The sequence below is a fragment of the Balaenoptera physalus genome (genome assembly GCF_965194825.1).
Source record: "Balaenoptera physalus genome assembly, chromosome: 1".
In the NCBI taxonomy this organism is placed as follows: Eukaryota; Metazoa; Chordata; class Mammalia; order Artiodactyla; family Balaenopteridae; genus Balaenoptera; species Balaenoptera physalus.
In genome coordinates this window covers 27,501,106-27,519,948 of record NC_138882.1, presented here as the reverse complement: position 1 = coordinate 27,519,948, position 18,843 = coordinate 27,501,106, and the positions used below count along the sequence as shown (strand labels likewise).

The 18,843-nt window shown below is 45.4% G+C and overlaps 1 protein-coding gene across 1 annotated transcript in view; it reads left to right on the top strand.

The window, feature by feature from the left end:
• The first annotated feature begins 452 nt into the window (after positions 1-452).
• The window catches only part of KIF26B (kinesin family member 26B), a 500,555-nt gene continuing 482,164 nt past the window's right edge, over positions 453-18,843 (top strand). The window contains exons 1-2 of the mRNA XM_082469760.1: positions 453-10,785; positions 11,604-12,005. Coding sequence (XP_082325886.1) covers positions 10,723-10,785; positions 11,604-12,005 — 465 coding nt within the window. The 5' untranslated portion in view covers positions 453-10,722. The remainder of the gene's footprint in view (positions 10,786-11,603; positions 12,006-18,843) is intronic.

Sequence of the window (18,843 nt, the reverse complement as noted above, 5' to 3'; positions counted from 1 at the left end):
AAGTAGATCAGAACTACTGATTTTCTAGCAGGTATAGGACGGAGAGGGTGTCTTTGGTGATGCAGATGTGTGATGGCAGATCTCGTAGAAGGTGAGATCACCTGGTGAGATCAAGGGGGGTGGGGCGCAACAGAGGGCTGTGGTTGCAGTGAAAGTGGAGGCTTCAGCAGTTCAGAGGACCAGAGGCTCCTCAGGCTGGTGCCCAGGGCTCAGGCAACACATAGCTGGGAGATGACCATCTAGGGTGTGGGCGACAACAGCACTGGTTAGAAAAATTGGTCTTGATTCTAAGCTCTCATTGGAGGAACTTGTGGAATCCCACATCTCCTGCAAGTGCCTCTCTCCCTCAAGCAGGAGCCTCGTGTGGCCACCTGTCCTCCAGCATGGGCTGTGAAGCCCTCCCCTGGGCTGCGTGTGCCTCTCTGCCCATCACCTCCTGCGGCTGACTGTGGAGCTCGTTCCCAGCACCTGCTCCCAGCCACTCCTGCCCCTGCCGACGCTCGCTCACTCCCTCCTCCCAGCCACAGTGACCCTCATCTGGCAGTTCCTTACAGAGACCCTAATATCACAACTGTTTTTCTTAAGCACATATTCTCAGTTTTTTTCATGGCCCTTCTATTCCCACCAGTGGTCAGCCAGGGTCTCTTGATGTTCTTCCCAGTGCTGGTCAATGTGAAGAGAGACCCTATGGGATTCCAGCTGGAGCTTCCGGAATTCCTGAAGTGGGCACACAGGTCAACCCTCCCTCTGGGAATTTTGCTTCAGAGGGAAAATGCAATTGGATTATTGTGGCTATATCTTTTCTAAATCAAACACATCATATTCCTCCCATTTTCCTTGTTGTCGAAAATGCTATTTCAGCTCACATGCCTGAAAATCACCCTTGACTCCTCAAGTTTCCTCCTTCCATTCATTTGGTTTCTAAGCTTAGCTGATTGAGTGCTGATAGCCCTGAAACTAATCCCTCATTTCCATCCCATTTTACCTCTCCCATCACTTTTTTTTTTAACAGTTAATGCTTAATATTTATTTATTTGCCTGCATCAGGTCTTAGTTGTGGGCTCTAGAGCACACGGTAGCCCCGTGGCATGTGGGATCTTAGTTCCCCAACCAGGGATCAAACCCGCGTTCCCTGCACTGGAGGCGGATTCTTAACCACTGGACCACCAAGGTAGTCCCTCCCATCACTTTTTAAAAACAGCTTTAGTGAGATATATTTTATATTTATATAATATATTATATTTATATGAATTTATATAATAAAATTCACCTTACACAAGTGCACTTTTTTTTGATAAATTTACCGAGTAGTGCAGCCATCACCATAAATCAGTTTCAGAACATTTTCATCACTCCAGTAAGATCCCTCATGCCCACAGTTAATCCCTGTTCCTAACCCCAGCTCCAGGCAACCACTAATCTGCTTTGTGTCTCTATAGATTTGCCTTTTCTGAAAATTTCATATAAATGGAATCATAAGATATATGATTTCTCATGTCTGGTTTCTTTCACTTAGCCTAATGCTTTTGAGGTCCGTCCACGTTGTAGCCTGTATCAACACTTCCTTCCCTTTTATCGCTAAATAATATTCCATTGTATGGATATACTACATTTCGTCTATTCCCTTCACCAATTGACGGACGTTTAGGTTGTCTCTACATTTCGGCTATTACGAATAATTCCACTATGAACTTCTGTATGCAAGTCTTTGTGTGGGTGTATGTTTTTATTTCTCTTGGGTAGATACTTAGGAGCGGAATTGGTGGGTAATACAGTAATTTTATACTTAACTTTTTGAGAAACTGCCAAACTCTTTTCCAAAGTGGCCACATCATTTTACATCCCACCAGCAATTGTATGAGGGTTCCCATTCCTCCATATCCTCAGCAAGAGTTGTTATTGTCTGCCTTTGTGATTATACTCATTCCAGTGAGTATGAAGTGGTATCTCATTGTGGTTTTTAATTTTCATTTCCATAATGACTAAGGATGTTAAGCATTGTTTCATGTGGCTTATTAGCCATTTATATAGCTTTGATGAAACACTGTCCATATCTTTTGTCTTTAGGTTGGTTGTTTCCTAATCATTGAATTCTAACACCTCCCATCACCTTTTACCTCCTAACTGGTATGCCTGCTTCCATGTACTTTTTTTTACAAAGTGCTACCAGATTAATGTTATGTGTGGCCTAGGCACTGTTCCTCACTTACTCGAAACCCCAGTGTTCTCCATTGCCTGAAGTTCAAACTCCTAAACTTGACATTCAAACTATTACACGATGTGGTTGCATCTCTCCATACTCCCACAGGCACTCTGAGTTCTGGAAAAATAGCTCACTTGTGACCTCCCTGCCCTTTCCTTCTGGGTGTTTGTCTCGTGTCTGATGTCTTTCCCACCCTCCCTAATCTCTGACCCACCCTGCAAGGCCTAGTCAAGTCACCTTCCCAAGGGTCCCCTCACTGACTCCACCTGGGGGACTCTCCCACCTTTCTCTGACTACCCTGACTCCTTGTTTCCTTTGTCCTGCTGACCTGCTTACCTGGCCTGCCTCTAAACTGAGTGCTGTTTCAGAACTTTTAAATAAAAATGTTTCCCAGCACCCAACACATAATGATATTCTGCTCCAGCTCTGTTACAAGTTCATTGGAACAGTCATCAAATAGATAGGCAGTGGTTCTGTTTTACTTTATGTCCTGGACTTCATAGCCTTTTATTTATTTATTTTTGGCTGCATTGGGTCTTCATTGCTGCACATGGGCTTTCTCTAGTTGCAGCGAGCGGGGGCTACTCTTTGTTGTGGTGCACGAGCCTCTCATTGCGGTGGCTTCTCGTTGCAAAGCATGGGCTCTAGGCACGCGGGCTTCAGTAGTTGTGGCACATGGGCTCAGTAGTTGTGGCACGCGGGCTCTAGAGCACAGTCTCAGTAGTTGTGGCGCATGGGCTTAGTTGCTCCACGGCATGTGGGATCTTCCCGGACCAGGGATCAAGCCTGTGTCCCTTGCATTGGCAGGTGGATTCTTAACCACTGCACCACCAGGGAAGTCCCTTCACAGCCTTTTAAAGTCTCACCTGTCACCAACATGTGCTGCACCTCTGATCCTGCGACTGTGTGTGGCTCCAGGTTGGGGACCAAAGAAGGGCCTGTGTTTCCTTCCTGGTGCTCCGCCAGATGGATCTCTGTCTTGGGCAAGTCACCTCACCTCTAAAGGGCTCTGGGGTCCCCCTCTTATATTCCTAACTCCAAATTTAGTAAGTTGTAAAAGATAAATGTTGTATGATTATTTTTTTCTTTTTTTTGGTAAAGTGCTCTGAAGTCTTATTTTGTTGTAAAATATTTTTTATTTTTTAAAATTTATTTATTTATTTATTTTTGGCTGCATTGGGTCTTCGTTGCTGCGTGCGGGCTTTTCTCTAGTTGCTGTGAGCGGGGGCTACTCTTCGTTGAGGTGCACGGGCTTCTCATTGCGGTGGCTTCTCTTGTTGCAGAGCATGGACTCTAGGCATGCAGGCTTCAGTAGCTGTGGCTCACGGGCTCAGTAGTTGTGGCTCACGGGCTCTAGAGCACAGGCTCAGTAGTTGTGGCCCACAGGCTTAGTTGCTCCGCGGCATGTGGGATCCTCCCGGACCAGGGCTCGAACCCGTGTCCCCTGCATTGGCAGGTGGATTCTTAACCACTGTGCCACCAGGGAAGTCCCAAAATATTTATTTTTAGTCATCAATATTCTCTACCCATCTCTCTCTCCATCTATGGTGTTTTTTTTGTTGTTGTTGTTTGTTTTTGTATCCTGGCTTTGACTAGGGATGCAGGTACGTGTGTGTGTGTGTGTGTGTGTGTGTGTGTGTGTGTGTGTGTGTCTGAACAGTTATGGCCATGGATGCTCATGGGGCACCCACATCCTTTACCCTCTAGCTCCTTGTGATTACTTTTCAAAAAATTGAAACTTGCTTTAATTTCCTTTTTTTATTTTAGTAACTTTTCTTATAATAATAATAATAATAATAATAATGATGTTAAACTTCTCTCAGAAAACATAGAATTGGAAACTCCCAGAAAGAGCTGTTATACTCTTAATATTTTGATGCTAGATTCTAGTCTCTTTTTTTCTGTTGCATATATAATTTTCTTTTGGTTTCACTGAATTATCATTATACTGTACATACTTAACTTTTTAAAATACTTAGCACTATGATATCATCAACATCTTTCCATTTTTTCCAAAAAATTATTCTTTTATGAAAACATTTTTAATGGCTGCATGGTATTCCATGGTCTGACGACTGTAAGTTATTAAACCTATCCCCTACTGATACACACGTAAGTTGTTTCTCTTCCTTCACTGTTATAAACAGTGATGCATAGGATACTGTGGTCTCTTTCCAAAGCAGGCTACTTCTTGTGATAAGTGGCAGCACAGTCCATGGTCATCACATCTGGTGCCCAGTGTCAGTGGGCAAGCACTCATTGTCTGATCTTCCTCTCTGTTTTTAATAATTGGTCTTTTCTCCCCCCGCCCCCACACAAACCAAACCAAAAAAAAAACATCTAGCCACACAAATTTGGTTCACACCCTTTCTCTTTCTATACCTTTATTTTCTGAACTGTCTGAACTTTGGACAGGAATCAAACTTGGAATTTAGCATGAAAGGAATTCATGAGCATAAAATGATTAATGATTGAAATGATCATCCAAGAGTGGAAAGCCTTCCTTAGCTCGCAGGATAACAGCCCTTCTCTTGCAGTGGCCAAGTACACAAATTAAAGTTATCAGCTTGCTGATGACTCTTTGGCAGCCCACACATGGTCATATGGTTCCCCAGAACACCAGTAGATCATATGCAAATATTGTTTGCATATTCATCAAGATACCACATGGACGGTGTAAGCTGCTTTGATTCTCTTTCAAGGAGAAATGCAGGCGCCTCTGGCACATGCACTCCACTGGCTCCGTTGGCATGTTGGTGCCTGAACCAACGTGGAAATTATTCAAAAGAAAAATACTAAAGAGGAGCGAAATCTATCATAGTCTGCCCTCTGCTTAGCAATTAGAAGTTGCCAGCCTGATTTTGGTTTTTTATTTCTGATTTATACTTTTAGGCTTTCAAAAACATGGTGACATAATGTATTTTAGCTATAAAATTTATTAGCTACTCACCCCCCCTGAGGTATAAATAATGAGAAAGCTAAATTGCATTTTCTGAAAATATAAAAGTCCCACGAAACACTGCCAAAGAAGTTACATCTGTTTAATAAGTAAGCAACAAGGAATATGGAATAAGAATTTCATTCTTAGCCAGGTAATGGACCTTAACTTTTTTTCTTTTGCACCTTGTACTTATAGCAGGGAGATACTGTTTTTCACCCAGGGGTATCAATGGAGTAAATAAATTTGTGTTAATAGAAGCTCTGGGTTTTTGGAAGCCAGTATGTAATTTTTTCATTCATAAAATGAGTGGGGTTTTTTTTAACCTAAATCTTGAAGTAATTCCACTAACACCCTCAAATATACAAGCACACCTAATTTTACTGTGCTTCACATATGTTTTTTTTTGTTTGATTTTTGTTTTTTACAAGTTGAAGGTTTGTAACCCTGCATTGTCAGATGATACATTTTTAGCAGTATTTTTATAAATTAAGGTATGTACATTTTTTAAACATGCTATTGCACACTTAATAGTCCACAGTATAGTGTAAAGGTAACTTTTATATGTACTAAGAAACCAAAACATTCGTGTGACTCACTTTATTGCAATATTTGCTTTATTGCGGTGGTCTGGAACTGAACTGACGCATGCCTACATAGATCTAGAGATTTCTATCTATCTATCAGTGAGGGCTTGGGTTGCATCATTAAAAAACTTCAGTTAGATAGAAAATAAAATTATAGCTAGTTTCTTTAAAGACTAACTCTTTAGGCTGCTAACTCACAAAATAAAAACTACAAGAATTCTGAAAACCTAAGGTCAACTTGAAAAAGCCACCATTAAGCTAAAATTAGGGAGTGCTTTATATACAATTGAATTTCCAAAAGAAAACAATTACAAGCTGGAAAACAACAACAACAAAAACCTATTTAAAGGCACTGGAGAGTGGCCAAAAGCAGGCAGAGACTGGAGGGGATTCAAGGATTCAGTCCTTGAAAGAAGGGTTACATGGGTTTTTCCAGTCTGCTGGGCACAGTGGCTATAACTCAAGGTGAAAGCCAGTCCTATTGGTTAGAGGCATTACATGGTGGAGTTCAGGGCTGTAGCTGGAAAGGAAGGAGAAAATTCCCAGAAAGGAGAGAGTCAAAGTGAGGCAGCTCTAAAATCCACATTTCATTTCTCTCAAATCCTTGGCTGATATTTTTGAATTTTGCCTACGTGGAAGAGCTACAAGAAGTCCAGGGGAAAGAGCATCTAGAAGCTGAAACAGTTGAGCAGAGATTTCAGCTGCTATCAATCACTGCAGGGGAGCAGAGCTCGGAGTTTAAGTCCCTAGTTAGAGGGGCCTGGTAAGCACTTTAGACTTTCCACCAAAACCCCAGAAGGGCCATACTTTAGGGGTAAAGAACAAGTCCCAGGACTAAGGGTGAAAACTAAACAGAACTAACTGCTCTAACAAAGTATAAAGCCAAGCCTCTACAAGTTTAAGGTGACCCACCACTAACTTAACTGTCTACTAGAACAAAATCAGTACTTTTCAAAGGAAGATAATAGAATCTAACATCTCTATGATGTAATATCCACAATATTCAGCATACAATTAAAATTTAGTGGATATGAAAAGAAACAGAAAGATGTGATTCAGAGTCAAGAGAAAAATCACTTAATAGAAAGGGACCCCCAAATGAGCCAGATGTTGGAATTAGCAGGCAAGAAATTTAAAGCTGTCATTATAACTATGTTCACAGATTTAAAGGAAAAAGAAGCAGAGAAAGGGAAACTATGTATGTATATATTGAAAAGTACAGTATCTGAAATGAAGAATTCATTGGATAGGCTTGACAGAGATTGGAGATAGCAGAAGTAAGGGTCAGTGAACTTAATAAAGGGTCAATTGAAAGTATCCAGTCTGAAGAATAAAGGGGTAAAGATTGAAATAATAGAGCCTCAGTAACTGGTGGGACAATTCAAATAGTGTCATAATATACATGTAATTGGAGTCCCAGAAGGAGAGAAAAGAGAGAATGGGACAGAAAAAATTCCATAAATAATGGCTGGAATTTCCCCAAACTCGGTGAAAAACTTACAGGTCAAGTTATAGGTCCTAGAAATTCAGCAAACCCTAAGCAGGATAAATACAGAGAGAACCACATCCAGGAGTATCATAGCCAAACTGCTGAAAACCAATGGTAAAGAGAAAATCTTCAAAGCATCCAGAGAAAAAGGACACATTACACATAGGGGAATTCCCGTAAGAATTACTGCTGGCCTCTAATCAGAAGCAAGGAAGGCTTCTAATCTGAAGGCAATGAACGACATCTTTAAAGGGTGGAAAGAAAAATAACTGTCAACCAAAAACTCTGCATCCAGTTAAACTATTCTTCAGGCTCAAAAGTGAAACAAAGACATTTTCAGATAAGCAGAAGCTGAGAAAATTTGTTGCCCAGAGACCCTCAGTATAAGAAATGCTAAAGGAAGTTCTTCAGTCTGAAGGGAAATGACCCAGCTGGAAAGTTGGCTCTATAGGAAAAAAATGGAGTTCCCCAAATGATAAAATTGGGTAAATATAGAAAACCACATATTTAAAATGTTCTAGTTTCACTAAAAGACAACAAATTGTTTAAAGTAAAATTGAGAAGATTGTATTATGGGTTTTGCAATGTATGTAGATATAAAATACATCAAATAGTAGCACAAAGAGGGACGTGAAATGGAATTATACTGTTGCAAGTTTCTTACATTTTAGGTGAAGTGGCACAAAGTTAACTCTAAGTAGCCCAAGTTAAAGATGCATATTATAATCCTTACAGCTAAAAGGCCAATAGGGGGATGAAAGCAGAATACTAAAAAAAATCAATTAACAAAAAGAAGGCAGAAGAGACAGGAATGAAAAACAGTACACACAGAAAACAGATCGATATTAGCAACAACATGAAGCTCGAAAACCTCACGTTAAGCAACAAAAGCCAAACACGAAAGAATACACACTGCATGGACTTTATCGATAAAAAGTTCAAGATCAGGTGAAACTAATTTATGGTGATAGAAATCAGAGCTGTGACTGTGTACGAGGGATGGGGATCACCTGGGAAGAGGAAGGTAAGAACTTTCTGGAGTGATGGAAATATATAACTTGATTGAGGTGGTGGCTTACCTGGGAGTGTACAGTTATCAAAATTAATAGAATTGTACACTTAAAAATTGTGCGTTTCACGGTATGTAAATTTCACATCCATTTTTTAAAAGCATCAAATCAAACTCTTGCGGGGCTTCTGGTTGTAAACTTTGATCGACAGAGGGCGCTCCGAGCTCACCAAACACGCTTTGGAGCCCCAGCTACTTTGGGATGCAAATCAGACCACCTCGGGTCTCCTCTGTCTCCAAGGTGAATCTCCCAGCTCCCCAATACTCTTTGTCGACACCTCTCCTTCCCCACCCGCGGCTCACTGGCTCCTGCATTTCACCTGGCCACACGCTGATTTTCGGCAGATGAGCAGTGCGTAGCTAATGGCTATGCTATTTTCGCAGCATCTCCGCGGAATTCAGATGTGAATGGAAGCTGGCTGGTGTTGCCCGGGGGTGTACCTGCCCCCAAGGTCTTCTCTTGATATGATCACTTTTAAGTGGGAAGTAGGAACGTAATGGAAACTTCCACACTGTTTTCGACATCTACATTTTGACCTTACCTCGCTTTAGTGCCTGTGAAACATTCCCACGCAAGGGCTGCGGCGGGAAGGGGTGGGTGGAGGGCAGTGCGAGGGATGCGCGGAAGGAATTTTCCCTGAGGAAAGCAGGTGTGGGGCGGCGTTGCCACAGGGCTCCAGCACCCCAGGATATTGTCTTCCTGCCCCCTCCATATCTCAGAGGGAAGCTAGAGGCTAGAAAGCCCCAGGCGTCCTTTGCGCCCTCGTATGCCCCCAGGCCCGGTCCCTCTCGGGCGCGGAGATGCCATTACACCTCACGTGATCCCCGCACGGGGCCGGTCCTTTCAAGAGGCGTCTCGCGGGGTGTTAATTAAAGGTCACAACAAAACAGACAGACCTGCGGGCTAACCAGAAGAAATGTCCTCCCGGGAGATGAAAAATGACACCCTGGAGCAGCTACGTGTGGAGCCCGGCAAATGCCGGCTTCCTGCGCTCCAGGCGCTGCGCCGGGGGCCGGAGGGGGACTGGAGAGGGCGATGACCGGGGACTCCCGAGACACGGCGGGCCCTGCGCGCTGGAAGAGCAGGAAGGGGGGTGCCGAGGGGACCCCCGGCCGAGGCGAGGCCAAGACCAGCTTGCACACACCCCCTTCCAGGCCCGCGCCGTCTGCGCCGAGCGTGTGCCGCGCGGCGAGTCCCTCAGTTTCCCTACCTGGCGGCGGCCCTTTGCTCCCCGGGCTCACGCGTCCCAGCCCTGGGCAGCTAGGCACAGCGCACACTGGGTCGCGGGCGGGCGGGCGGGGGCGAAGGACCTGTTCTCCCGCTGCGCTTGGGAGGGTGGCCCCCAGGCCGGCCGGGCTTGGTAGGGCAATTCCAGAAAAGGTTTGCAGGGCAGGTCTAGGAGAACAAAGGCCGGGGGGAGGACCCGGCATATTTGTGGACTTGTTTGTGACTCAATCCCTCTTACACGGCGTTTCAAAGGCAGAACTGCAAGCCTTGCCAGGAAGAGAAAGAACTTGGGGGCGGGGAGGCTCGGGCGCATTTCTGTCCGGTCGCGCTCGCTCGGCGCTGCCCCCAGCTCCAGGCTCGCGCAGTGCTGTTTCATTAGAGCCCTGGATCCGGGCCACTCACCAGCAACTTCCCCGCAACAGGCGAGATTTACGACCCCCTCCCCCGGCTCTGGGCCTCGCAATGTCAGGCAGGAGCGCCGCAACATAAAATGGATCCCGGCAGGCGCGGCGGATGCAGCCAGGCGGCGGGCTCCCCGGCGGGGCCGCTGTTCGCGAGGCTCCGCGCTGCGCCCCGGCGCACACGCGCGCCCTGACCGCAGACGCCGGCCGGGGCACCCCGCCGGCCGGGCCGCGCCGCCGCCCCTCTCTGCCCTCGCGCAACTGTCAGGCAAAGCGGGCCGGCGGATATTGGCTCCCCAACACGCCGAGGCTCCTCCCCGATCTGGATCTTTATATTTTGGGAGAATTTCTTTGAACTCAGTTACCAAGCTCCGCGAAGGAGACAAGTTCCCAGAGCCGGCTCGCCGGCGGAGGCGAGGCGGGGGGCTCGCCCACCTCGTCTGCAGCTTCCGTGTGCCCCGATTGTACTCGTCTTTTCCCTCGTGGAGGAAAACGGACTCCTAGGCTGAGGAGAAGGCCAATTATCTGGATGTGACCGTGAAAAGAGAACGGGTGGCTGGAGAAGGCAGAAGAGGAGGAAAAGCATTATTTGAAGAGAAGAATAAACCAAGCATTCCAACCTTTCTGCAAATTAGTGCTGTTACTTCTGGGGTCCATCTGCTTTTATCCCCCCGCCCCCTTCAGTAAGAAACCTTGACTTGAGGGCCAAGAGACAGCCCCCTACAACTGGACACCCTTCTGGGTTGGAAGACCTTTTGGATGTAGCGTTGGTGGAACATTTAGACACTCTCTTCTGGAAAAGCCACCATGAATTCGGTAGCTGGGAATAAAGAGAGGCTTGCAGTCTCCACCAGGGGCAAGAAATACGGGGTAAGTTGTGATGGGTATAATGCGGAGACGCGTTACCGGACTCTTCCCGGCCAGGGTTCCCCTTTCCGGGTAACGTGCAGCCAGGGCAGGGTGGCCCCGAGCTCTCCCGCTGCTGAGGCGCCTCGGCTGGGCCAGCCCGGCGTGCGCGCGCGGAGGCGGGTCCGCCAGCAACGACGCCAGCGCACTCGCCTTGCCCTCGGAATTTCTGCAGCCCTCTCGTTCCTTCTCTTCCCCGCATCCCTAACTTTTGCAGCATTCCTGCACTTCCAAGCAGAGTTAAGCCGAATGGGAGGGTTTCCCACGATTTCTCTGCTGTTCTTAAGGGACCGTTTTCCTGGAGCCGGGAGAACCTTTCATTTACCTTCAGGATCCGGAGGGCCTTGCCCTGAATGAATAAAAATCCGAAAGTCATAGACCCCCCCCGCCCCCCGTCGTCCAGGATCTTAAAAGTGAGGTCCTGCTGGGATGGGTACCGGGTTCAAAAGCGCGGGGAGCTGAATCCGTGGGTTCCTCTAAAGAAACCATCGAAATTCCCTGAGCGAGTGAGTCCCTCTCCTCCAAACCGGAGGAGTCCGCCAGCTCCCCGGAACCCGTGCAGGGGTCACCCGGGCGACGGGGATTCACTTAAACACAATTAACCAGACATATGGAGGCAGATTTGGCCGCAGGGCTCAGAGCGGTCCCTAACGTGCGCCCGTGGGCGCTCGGCCGGGCCCTCGGTGGCGCGCAGGTCCCCGGGCAGGCGGGAGGGCGGCCCTGGGCAGGGGCGCGGGAGCCAGCCGCCCTGCGGCCCCTGATACCGTGTGTCTCCCCCGCAGGTGAATGAAGTCTGCTCGCCCACCAAGCCCGCGGCGCCTTTCTCCCCCGAAAGCTGGTACCGGAAAGCATACGAAGAGTCGCGCGCCGGGAGCCGCCCCACTCCCGAGGGCGCGGGCTCGGCGCTCGGCTCGTCGGGGACGCCGTCCCCCGGCTCGGGCACCTCGTCCCCGAGCTCCTTCACGGGCTCCCCGGGCCCCGCCTCCCCGGGCATTGGCACCAGCTCGCCTGGCTCCCTGGGCGGCTCTCCAGGTTTCGGCACGGGCTCCCCGGGCTCGGGCAGCGGCGGCGGCTCCTCCCCCGGATCGGACCGCGGCGTCTGGTGCGAGAATTGCAACGCCCGCCTGGTGGAGCTGAAGAGGCAGGCTCTGAAGCTGCTCCTCCCGGGGCCCTTTCCCGGCAAGGTGAGCGCCGCCGGGGACAGGGCTGGGCGGGCAACAGCTGCGCGCCTCCCCGCGGCCGTGGATCGGGGGACCTGCGGCGCTGCGCGCTGCTAGATTCCGGAGAAGGCGCTGGCCGAGCCGGGTCAGCTCCCGGCCTCGGGGCGACTCTGCGCGTCTCCCCCGCCAGACCTTCCCCGGGCGCAGTGCTTGGATGGTGCGTACGCGGTTCCAGGCCTCGCCGCCCACAGGGGCTGCCCAGGTTATTCTTCCTGCTGCCCTCCACTCCTCAGAGTGCCCTTTCTGTGCCCCCAGCACTCGCCCATCCATCCCGTTGGTCCCGCGCGGTGCTGCCTTCGCCCGAGACCCTCTTCCCGCGCGTCCACAGGCCTTTGCCGCGTCGCAGGCCGGGGACACGCTGACACCAGCTACTGGGATTCTTTCCTTTCCGCGCCCCCCTGCCGGGGCGACTCCTTAGATTTTTTCTCCCCACCCCCAACCGTGATCATTTACAAAAATGTCGGAGGGAGTAGTAAAAGCGGGCTGATATTTAGAAGTTGGCATTTCCCATTGCCTATTTGTGGTCCTTCCTTCCCAGGGCTACCAAAACAGAAACACGTATTGGAAAGCCAGCATTTCCCCCTAACCTCTGTGTGTCTATCAGAGGAATATTAAGGGGTGAGTAGTTCTTTGAGCGGGGCTCCCTCCTGCCTGCACCAGCACTGAGCACGTTGGTTCCTCCATGGCAACCCTGCCAGCGCTGTGTGTCCCCAGAGTGTAACACAATGCAATTGTATTTGCACTGTTCGGCCTAAGTACTATCAAATGATAATATTTACTCTTTCACTTCAAAGAGTTTTTATCAGTGCTTAGAGAGAAATATCAAGAAAACAGCGTGAATTGCTGTAGAGAATTCTGACACTGTTCAGTGGCACTGTCTGATTTATATTTCTGTGACTTTTGAAGTGAAATGTGATTTTGAGTAGTGGAGTTTAGGAATAGCTGCATCTGCTTGCCGTTTCTGCTTATCCAAATATACACACATTGATCTTTTCATACGCAAGGGTTAAATTAAACAAATACCCGCAGGAGTTGTAAAATTTTAAATGTGGAAAATTGCCACCAAGAGAATTGGTTTTATGAATCCCGAAATTATCTCAAGAATAATTAACTTGTAGATTGTTGTCAGTATGCCATTTTCGTAGTTTCATAATAAATCTGTCAGGACACCCCTAAAAATAAATCTCAGGGACTCTAAAAGCTTATTTCACTCTTGCATGCCATATCCTCCGATTTAACACTCTCTCCACTCACAGATTTATTTACTCTTGTGATTGTTTATCAATATTATTTGATTATCTACTACACTCAAGGAAGTGTGTTAGGCACAGCAATAAAATAACAGGTACACGCTGTCCTTGTCCACATGGAGCTTATATTCTAATGGAGGGTAGAGACGTTAACCACAAAATGCACGATTCATAATTTGTTTCCATTTGCGGTGAGTGCTACAGAGGAAGAGTGTGGGATGCTGTAAGTCTGTATAACCAGACTAGACCAGCTGATAAATTTTGAAGAACTTTGGTTCTTAAAGATATATTTTTGGCAATGCTAGTAAGTTGCAGCCTACCAATTTATTCTAGAACATTCTTGCAGGCCTGTTCTTACAATGGCTTCTTTGTGTTGTTGAATGCTCCGTGTGTGCAAAGGTAAAGTAAAATATACTCTTCATAAAAGTGGAGGGAGGAAAGGAAAGCTATAGGAAGAAGAAACAAATGTTGAAACTTAAATGCATCCATCATGTCTTGTGGAGTCATGTGACAAAGTAGATTTTTGGCTTTGTTGAAGCAGCCTGGAAAATTCATTCACAGTGCAATAGGAGGCAGCTTGATATATTTGACAATTTTATTTATGTGATGAAATAAAAGTGATGCTGGGAAACTGATTATATTATCAGAGTGATGGCTCCAGAGGAATCGCTGGGTCTGGGGAACCTCAATGCTCTACACCAATTTAAAGTGATCCAGGCACATCTAGAGAAGAGCTGTCAGTCTTGGGGACAGTCACATGGGGTCACTTTAAGTGCACACATGAATTTGCCTGGAGTTTAAGATGTGATGTAGCACAGTGAAACATGACATTTGGTGCAGGGGAGAGCATAAGACTTAGCCAGAAACAAGGGTTGTTTGGATGACCTCACTGTTAGTAATGAGGTATGGGGCCAGAATTTTAACTACCAATCCTCTGCCTGTCTCTGGGTATAATAATTTTAGGGTTTTTTTCTTTTTTAAATATTGGTACCCTCAGGTAATATTTCCATTACACCTTTAAAGTTTGCAGCATTTTTTTCTTTTTAAAGTTTGCAGCATTTTAACCAAACAAATGTTGTGTTCTCTCAAGCACCATGGATGGAGGCCCATGTAACTCCAACACAAGGCCTTTCTTCTTCCCTGAGCCAGATTTATGAGCAAACTGTGGACTTCCATAGCCCTCAGGCACAGAAGGAGTTAAGTTTCATTAGAACAAGAGAGGTCATTGTGACTCCAACATGTAGTTTGCCCTGAAGAGTAAGGGTCTGGAAGATAAAGGCATGTTTTTGAGAGGTAATTAGCAAAAATCATCTTTGTAATTCACTTAAGATGCTTAGCTGTATCTGGGGACTCTTTTCTTACATAGAGTATTACATGCTGTGAGGTGGTATTAATAGTCTCCTCGGTAGGCGTTTAAAAGTCAAAGGCAGAATAGTACATCCAGGAACCTTACAATTTTAGGGGGGATTTGGTTTTAGTTCTTTCTCTACCACTGATTTATTTTGTGACAGTGAGTAAATCAGTTTTCCTCTGTATTTTAACTTCCCCATTAATACACTAAGGAAAAAATGATTCAGACCCTAGAGGATCTTTTAAATGATTAGAATGTCAAAAAAATTATTTTAGATGAGGCTTGAAAAGTGCCTCCATTCTTTAGAGAAAGAGGTGAAGGTTTATCTTTTTTCTTTTTTTTTTTTGGCTGCACCACGGAACTTCCCTGACCAGGGATCGAACCCGCCCCCCCCTGCAGTGGAAGCGCGGAGTCTTAACCACTGCACCACCAGGGAAGTCCAAGATGTGAAGGTTTATGATTATTAACTAGACAAGAGTCTATGGGATTTATGTTTTACAGAATTTAGGGCTTTTCTTGCAAAATATTATCCACTTTCAGTTTCTGATTTCATCAGTACATTTCCCAAATATCATTTTGCCATATGAATTCTCACATCATGCCCACTGGTAGGTAGCCAGCGCTGTTGAATTCCCCCAGTTTTGTCTCTGAAACAGTTGGTTAAGGAGGGGAGGTAAAGTGCTGGCGGGCCCATGCAGGGGTGTTGGGCTGGTCCCAGGAGTTAGACAGTGGCTCTAGTGGCCTGAGGTGTGACCAGCCCGTTCCGAGCTCTCTTAGTACTAGTCATGTGTCCACTGGAGAATGAGACTTCATGGCAGAAGGCTACACGGCTCGGAGGTTTCTAGCTTAGGTAACTGGGTGGGTGGGGTAATGTTAACTGAGGCAGGAAATGGGAGGAGATACAGATTTGGGGGGAGCTCATAGAGAAAGATGATAATGGATTTGGAAGAGATAGAGAATAAAGGCAGATTTAGGAATGAAACAGACTGAGGAATGTAGAAGGGACAACTGTGACCTCACATAACTCTTAATGATGCTCTGGACCCAACCTTTCAAATAGCAACTCACCTGAGTGAGTCAAGATTTTTGCCTGGTGACGGACTGTAAACCATTTGGATTGACTTTTATTACTTCAGTCAGTAAAAAAAGTACTTATTGGGTTTATATCATTTCTTTTCTAGGGCTAGTAAGTGGAAGTGGTCAGATAAAAGGAAAGAATGTGGTTTTGTAAAGTGTTGGGGTTTTAAGTGAAATCAGTCCTTTTACCCATTGTAGTGTCCCACTGTGTAAATATAAAACCATTTCATATCCATTGGCCAGAGCATCTTTCCTGTTTTATACACAGTCAAGGCACGAAGCCAGAAATGGGGGCCAAGGAACGAATCTCCCATTTTGGGGCTATCCTAGATCATTTCGAGATCTGTTACAGAACTTTTGAATTGACAGTGTAAGCCCTATGAAACATCAGCCCCAAAGAACTCCCTGGGGTAAGTAGAAATGTTCCAGGTTGGCAAAAGGTTATCAGACCTCTATTCATTTCCATAGCAAGAAAAGAAAATCTTTTATGTAAAAAACAGTACAGAACTACATTCCTAGCTGAATTTTTCCCTGGTCACATATTCTGGGCCCATTTATGCCCCAGAAATATCAGGAAGATTAGCCAGACATACTGAGAAGAGTGGCCAGGAATCACAGAGATGAAAGAAAGGAATGTGTCAGGGGGTTTAAGAACACCAAACGTAGACTCTAAATAGCCAGGGCCCAAGTAAGTCTAGACTTGGGAATATATATATATGTATATGTATATATATATATTTTTTCCATATTTTTTCAGTTCCAAAACAGGAGTATGAAAAAATAACTACATTTAAAAGATCCCCTAGAAGCCAATGTAAGACTCTTTATAAATAGATACTGAATTTTAGGTACTTATTAATTATGAGAAAATTCTATCGGAAATCTTTTTAAGAACACATGGCTGTTTTCAGAAAGCTTCATTTGAATCTTTTCCATTTCGGAAATATTTTAGATAAGGGATCAGCTAATAGATAATATTGGTAATGAAAAAGTCCAGTAGCATTTATCATTAAAACATTTCTGAAACATTTTAGGTATTATAAAAACATTCCCAGTAGAGACATATGAGCAGTGATATCTTCTTTAAGGCTTAGTAAGCTATGGCATAATCGCATTTCATTCTACCAGACTTTTAATTGTGAACCAACAGGGTCAGTTTTTTTTTTTTAATTAAAAAAAAATTTTTTATTGTATATATATTTTTTATTTTTGGCTGCTTTGGGTCTTCGTTGCTGCGCTCGGGCTTTCTCTAGTTGTGGCGAGAGGGGGCTACTCTTCGTTGCAGTGCCTGCTTTTCTCGTTGCAGTGGCTTCTCTTGTTGTGGAGCATGGGCTCTAGGTGCGCGGGCTTCAGTAGTTGTGGCACGTGGGCTCAGTAGTTGTGGCACATGGGCTTAGTTGCTCTGGGCGTGTGGGATTTTCCCAGACCAGGGCTCGAACCCATGTCCCCTGCACTGGCAGGCGGATTCTTAACCACTGCGCCACCAGAGAAGTCCCCTGGTCAGTTTTTATAGTGATTTAATTCACTTTGTAAAAATCCCTGGCCTGTAGTAATTTCTTCCACACTCATTGCAGATAGTATTATTGCATTAGAAATGTGACTTTTAAATGGCTGAGCCTGGTAATTTGTCAACATTTAGAAGGATTAAGTCAATAAAATAGGCAACATCAGTTGCTCTTTGACATTATATCACAGATCAAACTGAACCATTCATCAACTAATAATGTGATGGTAATAACGATGATTATAAGTGTCTAACAATTATCATCCTTGGTATGTGCTAGGCACTGTACTAATATATACACACACACATACATACATACATACATACATTCATAAAATCTCATGTAGCAAAATGAAGACGAACCCGATTTCTTTTCTTTACCCTGGAATTCCAGGTGATTGATGTGGTTCACATCACAAAAGGAAGTATGAGTAAAGATGCAAGGAACAGAGAAATCCAAGGATGCTTCTCCCCCTCCAAAGCCATTGAGGGTGTTACACTATTAGTATAACTGCCTGAGTGGAGACCCTTGCTTGAGGGAGAAGGTTGTGGTTATTTTTCCTGGTAACTTCACTTTCAGGATGGGGGGAAAATATGTGATGTGGTCAGGACCCCGAGGTGGGTAATTTGCTTAGCTGGAATGTATTGGAGGGGGCAAAGGAACTTCCTTATATTTACATTCACTTGGCTGAGGCTGTTGTCAGCCCTCTCTGAAAAGCGCTGCCTGAGGGGCCTGTGGGGACTGTCTGAGAGGACATGTTCTTTAGCTAGACCTTCTGTGCTGTATCAGCGGGGCTGCCAGACTCCATTCTGTTTCGTCCCCGCAGAGACTGGTGCAGAGACCACGTGCACGCTGGTGTCTGTGAGTGTTCCCAGTCTCTTTTCAGGAATACAAAACTAATTTCCTTTTTACCAGTATCTTGAGTCACAGGCTGATCATAAAATTCTTTCCTTTTTTTAAAAAAAATCTCCTGTGTGGTCTTATTGTGGCAAAGAAGCACTGTTTAGAAAGGGCTCCCAATGATCTTTCAGACTCAAATGCACCAATCAGAAATATCTTAAACGTGTATTTGTATAGGTGCAAAAGGACTGGCGATACAGCTCCATTCCTAAATTGCTTTTGAAATATTAATCAGAATAGTGAATCAGTTTGTACTCATCATCCTGCTTCCCATTGCCTTTGGGATGCTCTAGAACCCATCTAAGAAAATTGGAGTTTGAATTATGGTTAGAAAGGTTGTCTGTCCACCTTTTCCAGGTTTTAAAGGAATTCACCTATGTTTTCTTTGAATATTTGTAAGGTTTCCTTTCTAATAGTTAGATCTCTGATCCATTGGGAGATTATTTTGGTATATAATGAGAGGTATAGATCAATTTTATCTTTTTCTAAATGTCTATCCAGTTGTCCCCAAACCTTTTATTAAAACAGTCATCTTTCCCCCATTGATTTGAAATAACCATTATCATAAACCAGATTTTCAGTACTTGGGTCTACTTCTGGACCTTCTGTTATGTCCCATTTATCTGTCTTTTCACGTACCAATTCCATACTATTTTAGTTACAGAAGCTTTGGAGCATGTTTTAGTATTTGGTAATGTTAGCTCTCTCTCTTTCCCAAA